This window comes from Erpetoichthys calabaricus, chromosome 2 (genome assembly GCF_900747795.2).
Source record: "Erpetoichthys calabaricus chromosome 2, fErpCal1.3, whole genome shotgun sequence".
NCBI classification, from domain to species: Eukaryota; Metazoa; Chordata; class Cladistia; order Polypteriformes; family Polypteridae; genus Erpetoichthys; species Erpetoichthys calabaricus.
In genome coordinates, this window is record NC_041395.2 from 205,788,960 (window position 1) to 205,802,387 (window position 13,428).

The 13,428-nt window shown below is 40.4% G+C and overlaps 1 protein-coding gene across 4 annotated transcripts in view; it reads left to right on the forward strand.

Moving 5' to 3' along the window:
• dis3l2 (DIS3 like 3'-5' exoribonuclease 2) overlaps window positions 1-13,428 on the forward strand; it is a 612,176-nt gene that overhangs the window by 403,236 nt on the left and 195,512 nt on the right. For all 4 annotated transcript variants that reach the window (XM_051922221.1, XM_051922220.1, XM_051922222.1 and 1 more), the window contains exon 13: window positions 1,357-1,590. In XM_051922221.1, the coding sequence (XP_051778181.1) occupies window positions 1,357-1,590 (234 nt within the window). The remainder of the gene's footprint in view (window positions 1-1,356; window positions 1,591-13,428) is intronic.

The following is a 13,428-nucleotide window of genomic DNA, read 5'->3' on the forward strand; positions in this document are numbered from 1 at the left end:
TTGGTGTTAAGGAAAAAAAATAAGTATGCTGTTTGTATAAGTATTGAATCCTCACATTTTAAAACTTGCGTAGAGTCACCTTTTCCAGCAATATTTGTTTGAAGCCTTTCGGAGTAAGTAAGCAAAAAATTTGGTATTTCAGTCTGCAGCATTCAGGTTTGTGGTGACACTATGACAAAGAACAATTGATATATGCAGAGGTTTCAAATAGCCATATTTTTCTGCTTATCAATCTGAATGGAGTTATAAAATGCAAATAATTTGTTACCCATTATTCAACAGTGTAAAAGATTACTTACCATTGGACAACAATGTAGAAAGGTTTTCTTAGGAATGGGTGTTACAGCCAGTTCACCCAAAGATCAGACTGAATGATGTGCTGTACTAAAAGCTACATCAAGGAACCTACAAGCCTCTGTCAATGTGGTTAATGTTATAGTTCATATCTCTTCTGTCAAAAAAAAACTGAACAAGGAAAGATAGCTAAGGTACTACCCTTCATCTACAAAATTAAGAACACAGCAGTAAGGTTACATCTGAATGAACAATTTGCTCTATACTACTAAGATCAAGGTAGTCTTGTTTGATTATTATGCACAGCACTGTGGTAGGTGAGCCCAAACAGCTATCACAACAAAAACCAACCCTAAAGCACAGTGTTGGAAGAATTATCATTTTGATTGTTTATAAGCCACCTGACCCAGATGCCTTGCCTCACAGTCATTTATTCTTCTTTGAACTTCTCTTTATACATGAGTATTGTATAGGAAAATGTGAGGCCATCCATCTGACAGAAAAGGCTTGGTCAAAAATGAATCAAATAGGAGAAGAATGCTGTCATGAGGCCTTCATTGAGCTGAGCATTAACAAGTGTCTTCAAACATCAATGAAGTGAAGGTGTGTTTTAAGGAGGATATTTCAAGTTATTGCTCCCAATGGTGGCTATACAAGGTACTGGGTCATGGGATGTATAGTACTTAACTTTTCAAGTTTGTTTTTTATGTGTTAACTACCTTTTTGCTGCATGAGAAAATAATGTTATCTACTATGTATTTTTAGTTATCTTGAACTTAGATTTATCCAATGAAGGGCCTGGTCAGAAGTAGATGATAGTCATGTTTTGAAATATAAAACTTTGAAATTGAAAGATGGTGTACTGGTTTTTCATAGGACTGTATTTGTTGCCTGTAATGTAGATAATATAAACTCAATCATCAGTGAGGTATATTTTGCAACTTTAGGATCAATGTGTTTTCTTTATCCCATTTCTTTGTTTCTAAATTCTGACTACGATGTTGATCTTAAAGTCTCCTTGTCATTTAACACTGAGTGTCTATTTTGCATTCTCGTTTATAGATCTTAGATGAATGGTTTGGTCGAACCATTATTCGTTCATGCATGAAGCTAAGCTATAGCCATGCCCAGAGCCTGATTGACAACCCAGACAAGATGTTTCCAGCAGAGGAAATGCCACCCTGCTCCCCAGAGCACTCTATTGATGAGATAAAATGTGCAGTTGTCAACCTTCATGCCATTGCCAAGCAGCTACGCGCTCAGCGTTTTGAAGGAGGAGCTCTGCGACTGGACCAGGTACTGTAAATTTAACAGCAACCAAATATGTATTCTGAGGCTTTGTTTCATGCAAGTCCAGTACCATGAATACTATAGGAGATGTCAAAACAAGTTTTTGAAGAACATTTTTCTAGTGATGTCAATAAAGTCGCCATATGTAGAATTGAGCATCTTATGGGTATTAGAGTTTTTCTCAGTAACCCCGTGGACAAGTCTCACATTACCCTAATTTTTTTTCTTGCATGTTTATCAAAGCAGTCCTTCTATACCCTACTTTTCAACACTGTTCTAGTTTCTTCTTTCTTTAACATTATTGTGTACTGGTAAAATATAATGAACGACAGTTGGCCATATGAGGAATTCAAATTCTTTTGAAAGCAGGTGCTTCTACAAATGGTACAGTGTTTGCTTTAAGTAAACACTTAATATGGGGTTATGTTTAAGCTCATGCAGGATAAAGGTAGTTGCTTGTTATCTTGGTTACCATAGGTCAAAGACAGCATCTCAGAGGGCTAATTTTAAAGCCATGTGCTTTTAGTAAAAGAGTGCTTAATTTTCAAATGAGCATTAACTAAACTGAGGCTGGTTTGGAAAATATAAGGAGTGAGGTCGTTTTGATATAGTGTCAGGTATGGACAAACGTGTAAAGTCCTAGTCATGATATCCATGCAATGACTAAATGTACATAAAAAACAGGCAGCTGTTTTTTGAACAGCAACTCTTACACTAGTAGCTAAAGGTTTCCTCAAGACCAGTTTGTCATTAACTGAACAAAGTGGGATATTATAGTCAATTTATGGTGCATAGAAAAGTTATTACACTACAAAATGCATTTTTCTGTTTAAAATAGTGCATAGATCACATACATTACTGTTAAGCAGAAGAGAAAAAATTAATCATTTTACTTGTTCTCAACTTAACAGTATTCAAGTTGACAAGTAAAATGTTGTGGTGACCTTTTCTTGGTTTGAGGTGAATTTACTTGACATGGTTAAGATTCACTGATTACCTCAGAGCGAAAGATAAATACCAATAAGTGTAAAGAAATAATGACTGATCACCTTGTGCTTGACACATTTCTATTCTGATGATGGAATTTTTCAGGATGACAAACTCCCGGGAAAGAGTCAATAAGAAATTGTTTAGCTATCACAGAAAACTAGATTTCATTCCAGTTATGAATTTATCAGAGATTCTCAGGTGTCCCCCAAGACTGTGTATTACATCACCATTATCAAAATGCATAATGGTGGAATTTCTCAAAGACTAATGGCGTTGTATTCCACTAATTTAGATTCAGAAAGTTGCAGAATCTATGCCAACAATTACTGTAACTTTCTTTCATCTTTTAGTGGTTCATTGCTTTTTTAGGAAATCTTATTTAGGTGTTCACTTTGTTTCATCATGTGCTTGTGTTAATTTGGATACTCCATTAACAGACATAATTCTTTGACTTACTTTTTTCTTATACTTGGGTATATATCAGAATTATATACCCGAGTGTCTCAAGTATATTGCTATTATAAACAGCCATGCCACATGCACTTCAGAAGAGGTCATCCACCTGGAGTTATGCATGTTCAGACTCAGCCAGTACTTGGTTTGGAGACCATCTAGGTAAAGCTTGGGTTGCTGCTGGAAGAAGTATATTGATGAGCCCAGCAGGGAGTGCTTACCCTGTGGTCTGAATAGATCCCAATACCCCAGTGCAGTGATGAGAACACTTTGCTGTAAGAATTGCTCTGTCCCTTAGATGAGATGTAAAACCAAGGTCCTGACTCTCTGTGGTCATAAAAGATCCATTCTTCAAACACAGCATGGTGTATTTTGATGTCCAGGCTAAAACTGCCCTCTTTGGCCTAGTAATTCTGGCCCACTGATCATCTCCTGTCTATAATTGGCTATCTCTCTTACCACTTCACCACCTAATAACTAATGTGTGGTGAGTGAAATGGTGCAAAAATTGGCTGCCGTCGCATCATCCAGATATATGCTACACATTAGTGGTGGATGAAATGGCTCCCCCCTCACTATGAAAAGCGGTATATAAATGTAAAGAATTATTATTTTTTATTATTACAATCAGCATGAAAGCACTTAGCATTGATGCATGCAAATTTGCAAAAGAACCATCACTTAAACCGTTTTAAGTAAAGGGTGCAACATGTCTAGTGTAGTTCTGTCAGGAACTCCAAAGCATTTGAAATTATATTTACTGTAAATCTGCAAATCTTGTAAGAATATAAAGGCACAGCCTTTATTATCAGTTACGTAAGAGGTGAGTTATGGCTTTACACCCCCACATCTACTTAGTAGAGTTGAGCATAATGAATTCACTCTGTTTAAGTGCAGTCATGCATGTTTCTGCTGATAGCACCAATCTGTACTGCTAGCTGTGCTTTGAACTGATAAGGACTGTTTTCTTCAGTTGTCACCCTTGTCACCTTTGTTTCTTATCAGCTTTTAGTTGACAGCTTCATCCAAACAAAACAAGGAAAGCAAGCACATATATCTTGCATTTTTTTTATTTAAAAGTGTCCATTTAAATGTGTAAACATGTGTATGTGATTTTAAATTAAATTAAACTAAATGAAATACAGTATATAAATGCTGAATTTGAAAAAGAAAATCTACAATATATGTTTACATAATTCAATTAATACTTTTCAGATAATTATGTGAATAAATAATAACTTAAACATGTTCTCGGTGAAAGTGTTCTAATTACAGGGTGGGGCAGAAATAACTCCCAGATTTCAAAAAATCACTGTGGGGTCCCCAAAGCAGGTAGAGGGGTGTGGTCCGTTCCGTTAGGTAGGGTACATAATAAAGTTTTCAGTCGTCACCATGCCGTGGTCGGTTGAGTATCGAGGCTTTTTTCAAAAATGCCGAATCTGTAACTGCGACGCAGAGGGCGTTTCGCACACGGTTCAGTTTACGTGCTAATGAAAGTGTTCCAGACCGGAAAACAATTGCTGTGGGTTCAAAGACTAAGGGCAACAGGATCTGCACTGAAGGGGTTACCTCAAGACTGAAGTTTTCAAACATCGTCCTCAGTCCTTGGACCAACTAAAGGAGGCCATTCAAGAAGAAATTGAAGGAATTTCGCCCAACATGCTAGTGAGAGTGATGGAAAACTTCCAAGAACGGCTCCAAATGTGTATCAGCCGTCAAGGCCATCATTTGGACGATATAATTTTTAAAACTTAAAGTAAAAAAACTTTTTTATATCTACATTTGGGAAATAAAAGGTTTTTAGTGATACCTCGTACCATTTTTTTTTCAATCCCCCTTTGAAATGTGGGAGTTATTTCTGCCCCACCCTGTACAATGAACAGGGTTGGATGAAAGGCAGTTTCACTGAGAGTGAATGTCCAGCACATGTAGGATTTTTTTTGAAATGCAGTAATGCAGGGGTGTCAAACTCAGATCCTGGAAGGCAGAAGTGTCTGCAACTTTTCATTGTAGCCACTTTTCTAATTGGTAACTAGGTAGAGCTGCTAATTTTACATACTTCATTTGCCTAAATTATAGTCAACCTAATTTATCCTCTAATGGCAGCCAAAAAATAAAGAGATATAAAGCAAGCCAGCAGATGACAAGCAAGGTAAGGGGACAGACAGACAGTCCTGGAGGACATCATATTCACCCCACTCAATCTCCACAAAGCCTTGTTAGTATTGTCATTCTTTCACACATAATTGAGAAATAGAGAGACCTCAGCCTGGTGTGACATTTCATCTTTCTGTATGACACTGACGTTTCATCTTTCTGTATGACACTGATCCAGCACATACAGCTAAGACAATGCTAGAGTGGCATCGGGTCAAGTCTCTGTCTTTCCTTGAGTGGCCCACCCACAGCTCAGAGGTAGCAGAACATCTGTAGAGAGACTTGAAGATGGCAGTTTCCCATCCAGTTTAACAAAGCTTCAGAGGATTTTCCAGGAAGAATGGGATAAACTTCCCAAATCCAAGCGTGTAATGCTTGTAGAGACTTACCCAAGAAGATTCACAGCTGTAATTACTGCCAAAGGGGTGTCTCCAAAGTCAGTCAGTCAGTCATTTTCCAACCCAATATATCTTAACACAAGGTCACGGGGGTCTGCAGGAGCCAATCCCAGCCAGCACAGGGCGCAAGGCAGGAACAAACCCCAGCAGAGTGCCAGCCCACTGCAGGGCACACACACACACCAAGCACACACTAAGGACAATTTAGGATCGCCAATGCACCTAACCTGCATGTCTTTGGACTGTGGGAGGAAACCGGAACACCCGGAGGAAACCCACGCAGACACGGGGAGAACATGCAAACTCCATGCAGGGAGGACCCGGGAAGCAAACCCAGGTCTCCTTACTGCAAGGCAGTAGCGCTACCACTGCGCCACCATGTCGCCCTTGTCTCCAAAGTATTGTCTCTATTTTTGATTTTTAATAAATTTGCAAACCTTACTAAAAGCATGGTTTCACTTTGACGTTAATGGGTCATTGAGTGTAGATTGATAGGCAAAAATGGCATTTTTTCCATTTTAATTTAAATCTACAACATTGTATAATGTACAGAAAATGAAGGGGTCACAATACTTTCTAAATCCACTTTTTATTACATTTAGACCTTTTATTAGGTCTCTGTCTTTTTGTTTTAAGTAAATGTATATTCTGATTTTAGTCATTTTAAACCTAACAATGTAACATACTTGCTTCTAATTATCCTTAGATTTACTTTATGGAATTGCTTTGTGAAGAAAAGTGTTACTCTTCTGACAATCAACTTGTTGCCATGATTACAGTAAAATGTGGTTTTTGTCTACTTTAAAAAGTTGATTGAAAAGGTGTTATAAAGTACCAGAGGGGTTAAAAGAAAACAAGTAAAATCAAATATCCCATTCTTCTCTGCATACAATAACTTTTATTAATTACCTTTTAAGTGTAATTTAATTTTAGGGTGAAATGCACTTTTACAGGGTTTGTCAGTCAAACTCAAATGAACCCAAAATCCTTGAAGCAGTAGCACTAACTGTCACCATGTAGCCTATAACATCATCTCAACATCTCTTCTGTAGTGTGTCCTTTAAAATCTGATCTCATGAGTGACCAAGTATGCTGGCATAACAGGGAACAAGGTAGGAATCAATACAGTTGGGATGCAAATTTGTTGTGAGATACACTTAAACAAACACCCATATTACTTACTGGAATAATTTAGAGATGAACAGAGTTATGTTGGGACAACTTCTATTTCTGTAATAACTTCTTAATACTGTCATTTTTGTTTCATCATGTATTGTTACTTGTATAATTTAATAATGGCAGTATATATTACTATACTGGAAGTAATTGACAGCCCTTCATTACAGCATATGTAAAAGGGGCATGCACAACTTGAGGATGGATAGATAGATAGATAGATAGATAGATAGATAGATAGATAGATAGATAGATAGATAGATAGATAGATAGATAGATAGATAGATAGATAGATAGATAGATAGATAGATAGATAGATAGATAGATAGATAGATAGATAGATAGATAGATAGATACTTTATTAATACCAAGGGGAAATTCACATACTCCAGCAGCAGCATACTGATAAAGAAAATATTAAATTAAAGAGTGATAACAATGCAGGTATATAGACAGACAATAACTTTGAATAATGTTAACGTTTACACGTGGAAGTAGTGGATTCTCCATTATTGACAGGAGCCTGCTCGGTGCCCGTCGCTCTGCCACGGATGTCAAACTGTCCAGCTTCGTGCCTACAATAGAGCCTGCCTTCCTCACCAGTTTGTCCAGGCATGAGGCATCCCTCTTCTTTATGCTGCCTCCCCAGCATACCACCGCGTAGAAGAGGGCGCTCGCCACAACCATCTGATAGAACATCTGCAGCATCTTATTGCAGATTTTGAAGGACACCAGCCTTCTAAGGAAGTATAGTCGGCTCTGTCCTTTCTTATACAGAGCATCAGTATTGGCAGTCAAGTCCAATTTATGATCCAGCTGCACTCCCAGACATTTATAGGTCTGCACCCTCTGCACACAGTCACAGGGGCCTGGTCCTCCTAAAATCCACCACCAGCTCCTCGGTTTTGCTGATGTTCAGGTATAGGTGGTTTGAGTCGCACCATTTAACAAAGTCCTTGATTAGGTTTCTATACTCATCCTCCTGCCGACTCCTGATGCATCCCACGATAGCAGTGTCGTCAGCGAATTTTTGGACGTGGCAGGACTCCGAGTTGTATTGGAAGTCCGATGTATATAGGCTGAACAGGACCGGAGAAAGTGCGGCGCTCCTGTGTTGCTGACCACAATGTCAGACCTGCAGTTCCCGAGACGCACATACTGAGGTCTGTCTTTAAGATAGTCCACGATCCATGCTACCAGGTATGAATCTACTCCCATCTCTGTCAGCTTGTCCCTAAGGAGCAGAGGTTGGATGGTGTTGAAGGCTCTAGAGAAGTCCAGAAACATAATTCTTACAGCACCACTGCCTCTGTTCAAGTGGGAGAGGGATCGGTGTAGCATGTGGATGATGGCATCCTCCGCTCCCACCTTCTCCTGGTATGTAACCTGCAGAGGGTCGAGGGCGTGATGGACCTGTGGCCTCAGGTGGTGAAGCAGCAGCCGTTCCATGGTTTTCATCACAAGCGATGTCAGAGCGACAGGCCTGAAGTCATTCAGCTCACTAGGATGTGATACTTTTGGGACTGGGGTGATGCAAGATGTTTTCCAAAGCCTCGGAACTCTCCCCTGTTCCAGGCTCAGGTTGAAGATGTGCTGTAGAGGACTCCCCAGCTCCAACGCACAGGCCTTCAGCAGTCGTGGCGATACTCCATCTGGACCCGCTGCTTTGGTGGCACAAATTCTTCTCTGCTTACCTGGGCTGCTGTAATTGTGGGTTGGGGTAAACTCTCTCCTATGCTGGTATCAGCAGAAGGATGGGTGGAGGGTGCAGTACTCCGAGGTGAGAGTGGGTTAGGGTGGTCAAACTTGTTAAAAAAAGTTGTTCATCTGGTTTGCTCCCTCCACATCTCTCTCGATGGTGGCACCCTGCTTCGTGCTGCAGCCAGTAATGATCTTCATCCCATCCCACACTTCCTTCATGCTGTTATTCTGCAACTTCTGCTCCAGCTTTCTCCTGTACTGCTCCTTCGCCGCCCTGAGCTGGACTAGGAGTTCCTTCTGCACGCACTTGAGCTCATGCTGATCACCGCCTTTAAAAGCCCTTTTCTTTTGGTTCAAAAGGCCCTTGATGTCACTTGTAATCCATGGCTTGCTGTTAGCATAGCAGCATACTGTTCTTACTGGAACTACAATGTCCATACAGAAGTTGATGTAGTCAGTAGTGCAGTCAACAACCTCCTCAATGTTCTCCCTATAAGATCCCTGCAGGATATCCCAGTCCGTAGTTCCAAAGCAGTCTCTCAGAGCCTGCTCTGCCTCAGGGCACCACTTCCTGAATGAGCGTGTGGTTGTAGGTAGCTCCCTCAGTCTTGGTTTGTAGTGAGGCTGAAGCAGAACCAGGTTATGATCTGCTTTCCCAAGCGCAGGCAGCGGGGTGGTGTTGTATGCGTCTTTAACACTAGAATTACCAGAGCCTATGAAAAAACTTGTAGATCCGGCCCACCTTAAATCGCTTCTTAAATCCGTTCTCACCTCTCCGCCAGCATCCTTTGTCCTCTAAATTTGCTGATAAAAGACAAGCTGCCAGCAGCCGGCTATTCCATCCCCCCACCAACTTAGAACGTGCGCGTAGTTTTCCCAGCTCATGCCTTGATTGATTATCTGGGAGTGAAGTGGAGTTTTAGACTGGAAATAATAGATCGTTATTTGGAACACACACATTTCATGCGTGTTCCGTTTCTATAGTAATCTGTGTAAACACATTGTTAAAACAGAAACTTTTTCATATTTTAGTAATAAATGTTACCAAATGTAGTAGGCATAAACTATAGAATGTGTAAAGCCCTAGTTCCAAAGATCAAATAAACACTTTCACAAAAGCTTCAAGGAGGTTACAACAGTTTCCGTGGCGTAGCGTGCTAAGTTTTGCTTTTTAGAGCACAGCAGCTTTGCCGTGCCTCACAGACCTGAGTTCGATTCCCCGCTGGGGATAAAGTGTTGCTTTTTTTTTTTTCTTTTTAACCTCAAACGGACATAACATTTATAAATTGGTATGCACTGTCAGTTAATAAGATCGTTATATTTTCATATGGGATGCTCCTTTTAAAATATTTTTTTGACAATTGAGACTGCAATTAACATGAACAACTGTCCCTAAAACTGTTATTTTTAAGATCCATAACACACAGACAGACAGAGCACTGCGTAATAGAGAGACAGACAGGCAGAGATGTATTAATAAACAGGGAAGGCACATGTACTGAAAGAAAAAAAAGATCAACATGTGCGTTGTTCCTGCTGCACTGAATGAGCTCACGTTCTCTAACATCACCCCTCACCCCCGATCTGACTCTCTAAGTAACAGCACAAGTACAGACGCAAACCAAGTGTAATTAAGAGTCCCGGTTCCATCCCTACTCACTCCTATATTTGCCGTTTTCAGTAGTAAGCTGCTCTTTTTGTTAATATTATACAGTACACACATGCACTTGGTTTGCGTCTGTATTATTTCCAGTCTAAAACTCCACTTCACTCCCAGATAATCAATCAAGGAATGAGCTGGGAAAAGTGCGTTCACGTTCTAAGTCGGAGGGGGGTTGGAATAGCCAGCTGCTGGCAGCTTGTCTTTTATCAGCACATTTAGAGGACAAAGGATGCTGGCGGAGAGGTGTTAATGGATTTAAGAAGCGATTTAAGGTGGGCCGGATCTACGAGTTTTTTCGTAGGCTCTGGTAATTCTAGTGTTAATGTTTGCATACAGTAGGTCAATAGTCCTATTTCCCCGGGTGTTACAATCCACATACTGGGAGAAGGCAGGTAATGTTTTGTCCAGCGTTACATGGTTGAAGTCTCCAGCGATTAGCACAAGTGCCTTGGGGTGTTGTGTTTGTAATTTAGCCACATCGGAATGGGTGATGTCACCCGCTATCTCCACGTCCGCCCGAGGAGGGATGTATATAATAACTCTCTGGGCAAGTAATAGGAACGCAGACTTACGGCCAACAGTTCGATGTCCATTAACATGTTAACATGTCCGGAGTTGCACCATCTTGTATTGACATAGTGTGCATCCTTTCTGCTTTCTGCAGGTACTTGCATCTCTGTCCGCTCTAACTGTGCTTAAACCGGGTAGCTCCATGTTAGCATCTGGGATGTTAGTTGTTAGCCATGTTTCACTAAAACACAACAAACTGCATTCTCTGTACGTCCTGACATTTTTCACCAGCGCAGCCAGTTCGTCGATTTAATTTGGTAGTGAGTTCACATTTCCCAGGATCACAGAAGGCACCGAAGGTTTGTAGTGCCACTTTCTCGCTAAACGCTTGGCTTTTATCTTAGCACCGGCTCTGCTGCCACGATACCGTATTCTTACCTCGTCAGGTAAATAGGGAACCACACCGGCGCGGGCATTTGTTCTCAGCGCTTGAAGTTGACTACTTGAATAGATAAATAGTAAAAAGTGTCCAGGGAACAAGTCCACATAAAAGAAAGTGGTAGGAGTTAACAGTGAAATAGAGAAAAGAGTAGAAAAATAAAGTCATACATGGAGCTGCTGGAATAGCTGCCACTTGCGGCGGCGCCTGAGTCATAGGTAAGCTCGATGCATAGGTATTACTGTATTAAGAAGTTTTGAAAAGCACCATACCATTAATTATCCATCAGATTTTTCCTTTTATTCTTCAAACAGCATGTACAGCTTTTACATTTTAATTTTAAAGACCCATTACTGGTTGATGGGGTGCTGACTCCTTTTCTTTGGATAGGATGTCAGGCCCTTGCTGGAACAGCTCACAAACATAACCATATTCTATGAAGCTATTCCAACTGACAGTCATGAGATAACATTGGGGAGGAAGTCTGATTAACTACTTAAGACCTACAGAAACAAAGGGAAATCATACAAACTATTCATAGGCAATGACTCATTCACAATGACTTTACATTACTATAATATAATTAAACCTTTGTTTTTATGCAGTACTGTAATTTCCAAATGGACAAAATACTTGCTATTGAACCGTGTGTTTTTTGCAATCTTAACATGATGTCCTTATGCTCAGCATGGTATGTTCTGACCTGACTTCCTATATTGAATAACTCATCAACATAGTCAAGGGCGGTCACCGTTTACTGTGAATGGTGCATCTGGTTTGGAGTTAATGCACATCACTTGAGTTTAAGAGCCATTGATGTTAAAACCTGTCTATTTGGCATAACTAGGGATGGGAATTGATAAGATTTTCACGATTCCGATTCCATTTTCGATTCTGTTTAACAATTTGATTCTCCTATCAATTCTTATTTTTAAAAAAGGAGAACACACAGGTCGATTAGCTTAGAACTTTGTTTTATATCTTATCTTTGAACAAGATAGAAATTTAGGAGTAGCATGACCTTACAAACCCAACAGTGAGATCTTAAGAGATCCACAGCCTACGGCTCCTCGATGGGGTGCCACGGGGTCCCCAGAAAAAAATGTGTAAATGTAAAATAATAATAAAATAAATATTCTTCTGTAGCAATAACAAAGTATAACATAAATTATTCTGTGGCAGTTACACAAGAATGTCCAGTAACATTTACACTCTCCTTTTTAAAAGTATATTTGAGCTGAGCACTCAAAAATAAAACTACATCAGCCAGCAACAAATACAATCAACTCAAGTCCAATGGAACTGTGCACAGTGCAATTCTGCAACCATCAACTATTTTGACAGCTACATCCATATTGGCCGCATTATCAACAGTGGCTGCCACAACCTTGTCTTTGATACCATACTCCTCCGAGATCTCATCAGTCTCCTCTGCTACAGCTGTCCCTGTCTGTGCCTGGTACACTGGTTTGGTTTTGAGGACTTTTTCTTGAGCCTGGCCATTCCTGACATAATGCAGCGTTACTGTGTGGTAATGATGTTGACTAAAACTTGCCCATCCATCTGCAGTGACGGCTGCCTTCAACACATGTTTCAGCTCAGAAATGGAAACGGATGAAACATCTGGTAAGAGGAGAACACGCAAATTTGACATTCCCTGACTTAGCCTACAATTAAACACATTCACTTACCGAAAATCGGGGGCATCTACTGTGGCAAATGGGTGCAAGCCTTTTACGACAAACTTAGTCACAGTTCGGTGACATTCGTCTATCCTGGCTTGTGTCATTTTACTTTTCCCCGCCTCTGAAAGGAGGAGCTACCGGTAGACTGCAGCGAGAACTGCCAGCATCTGAGACAGTCAGACTCTGTCTGTCTCTCTCGTCATGGTCATCTAAATGCAATGCACAGTAATAGCAGGTTTTGCAATAAGGCAAATCGCGCTAACATAATATGCAATGTTAGTTGATTAGTTTCCTGCCGTATTAACGGGAGAGGACCTGCAAACATTACCGCTGCTGCTGGGTTGAGATTCACTAGTCTGGAGCGGATCAAAAAAACAACATTCATTTAAGGTTATCGCGTGTTTTGTGTGCAAATGCTTTTGCATATTCGTAGTGTTTCCTCCCTTTGATGAAATATCTACTTTGCAAGTATTGCAAGTTGTCCTGTTGTCATCCTTTCTCGTAAAGTATAACCAAACTTTTGAGCATTTGTGCCGCTTAGGCGCCATGTTTCCTGCTGGGTAAATGACGCTACGCAACGCGGTGACGTCATTTGAGGCGACTGGAATCGATAGGGGAATCGTTTGCAAAAATGGCAAACAATTCCAAGGAATTGAAACAGTGGGAACCGGT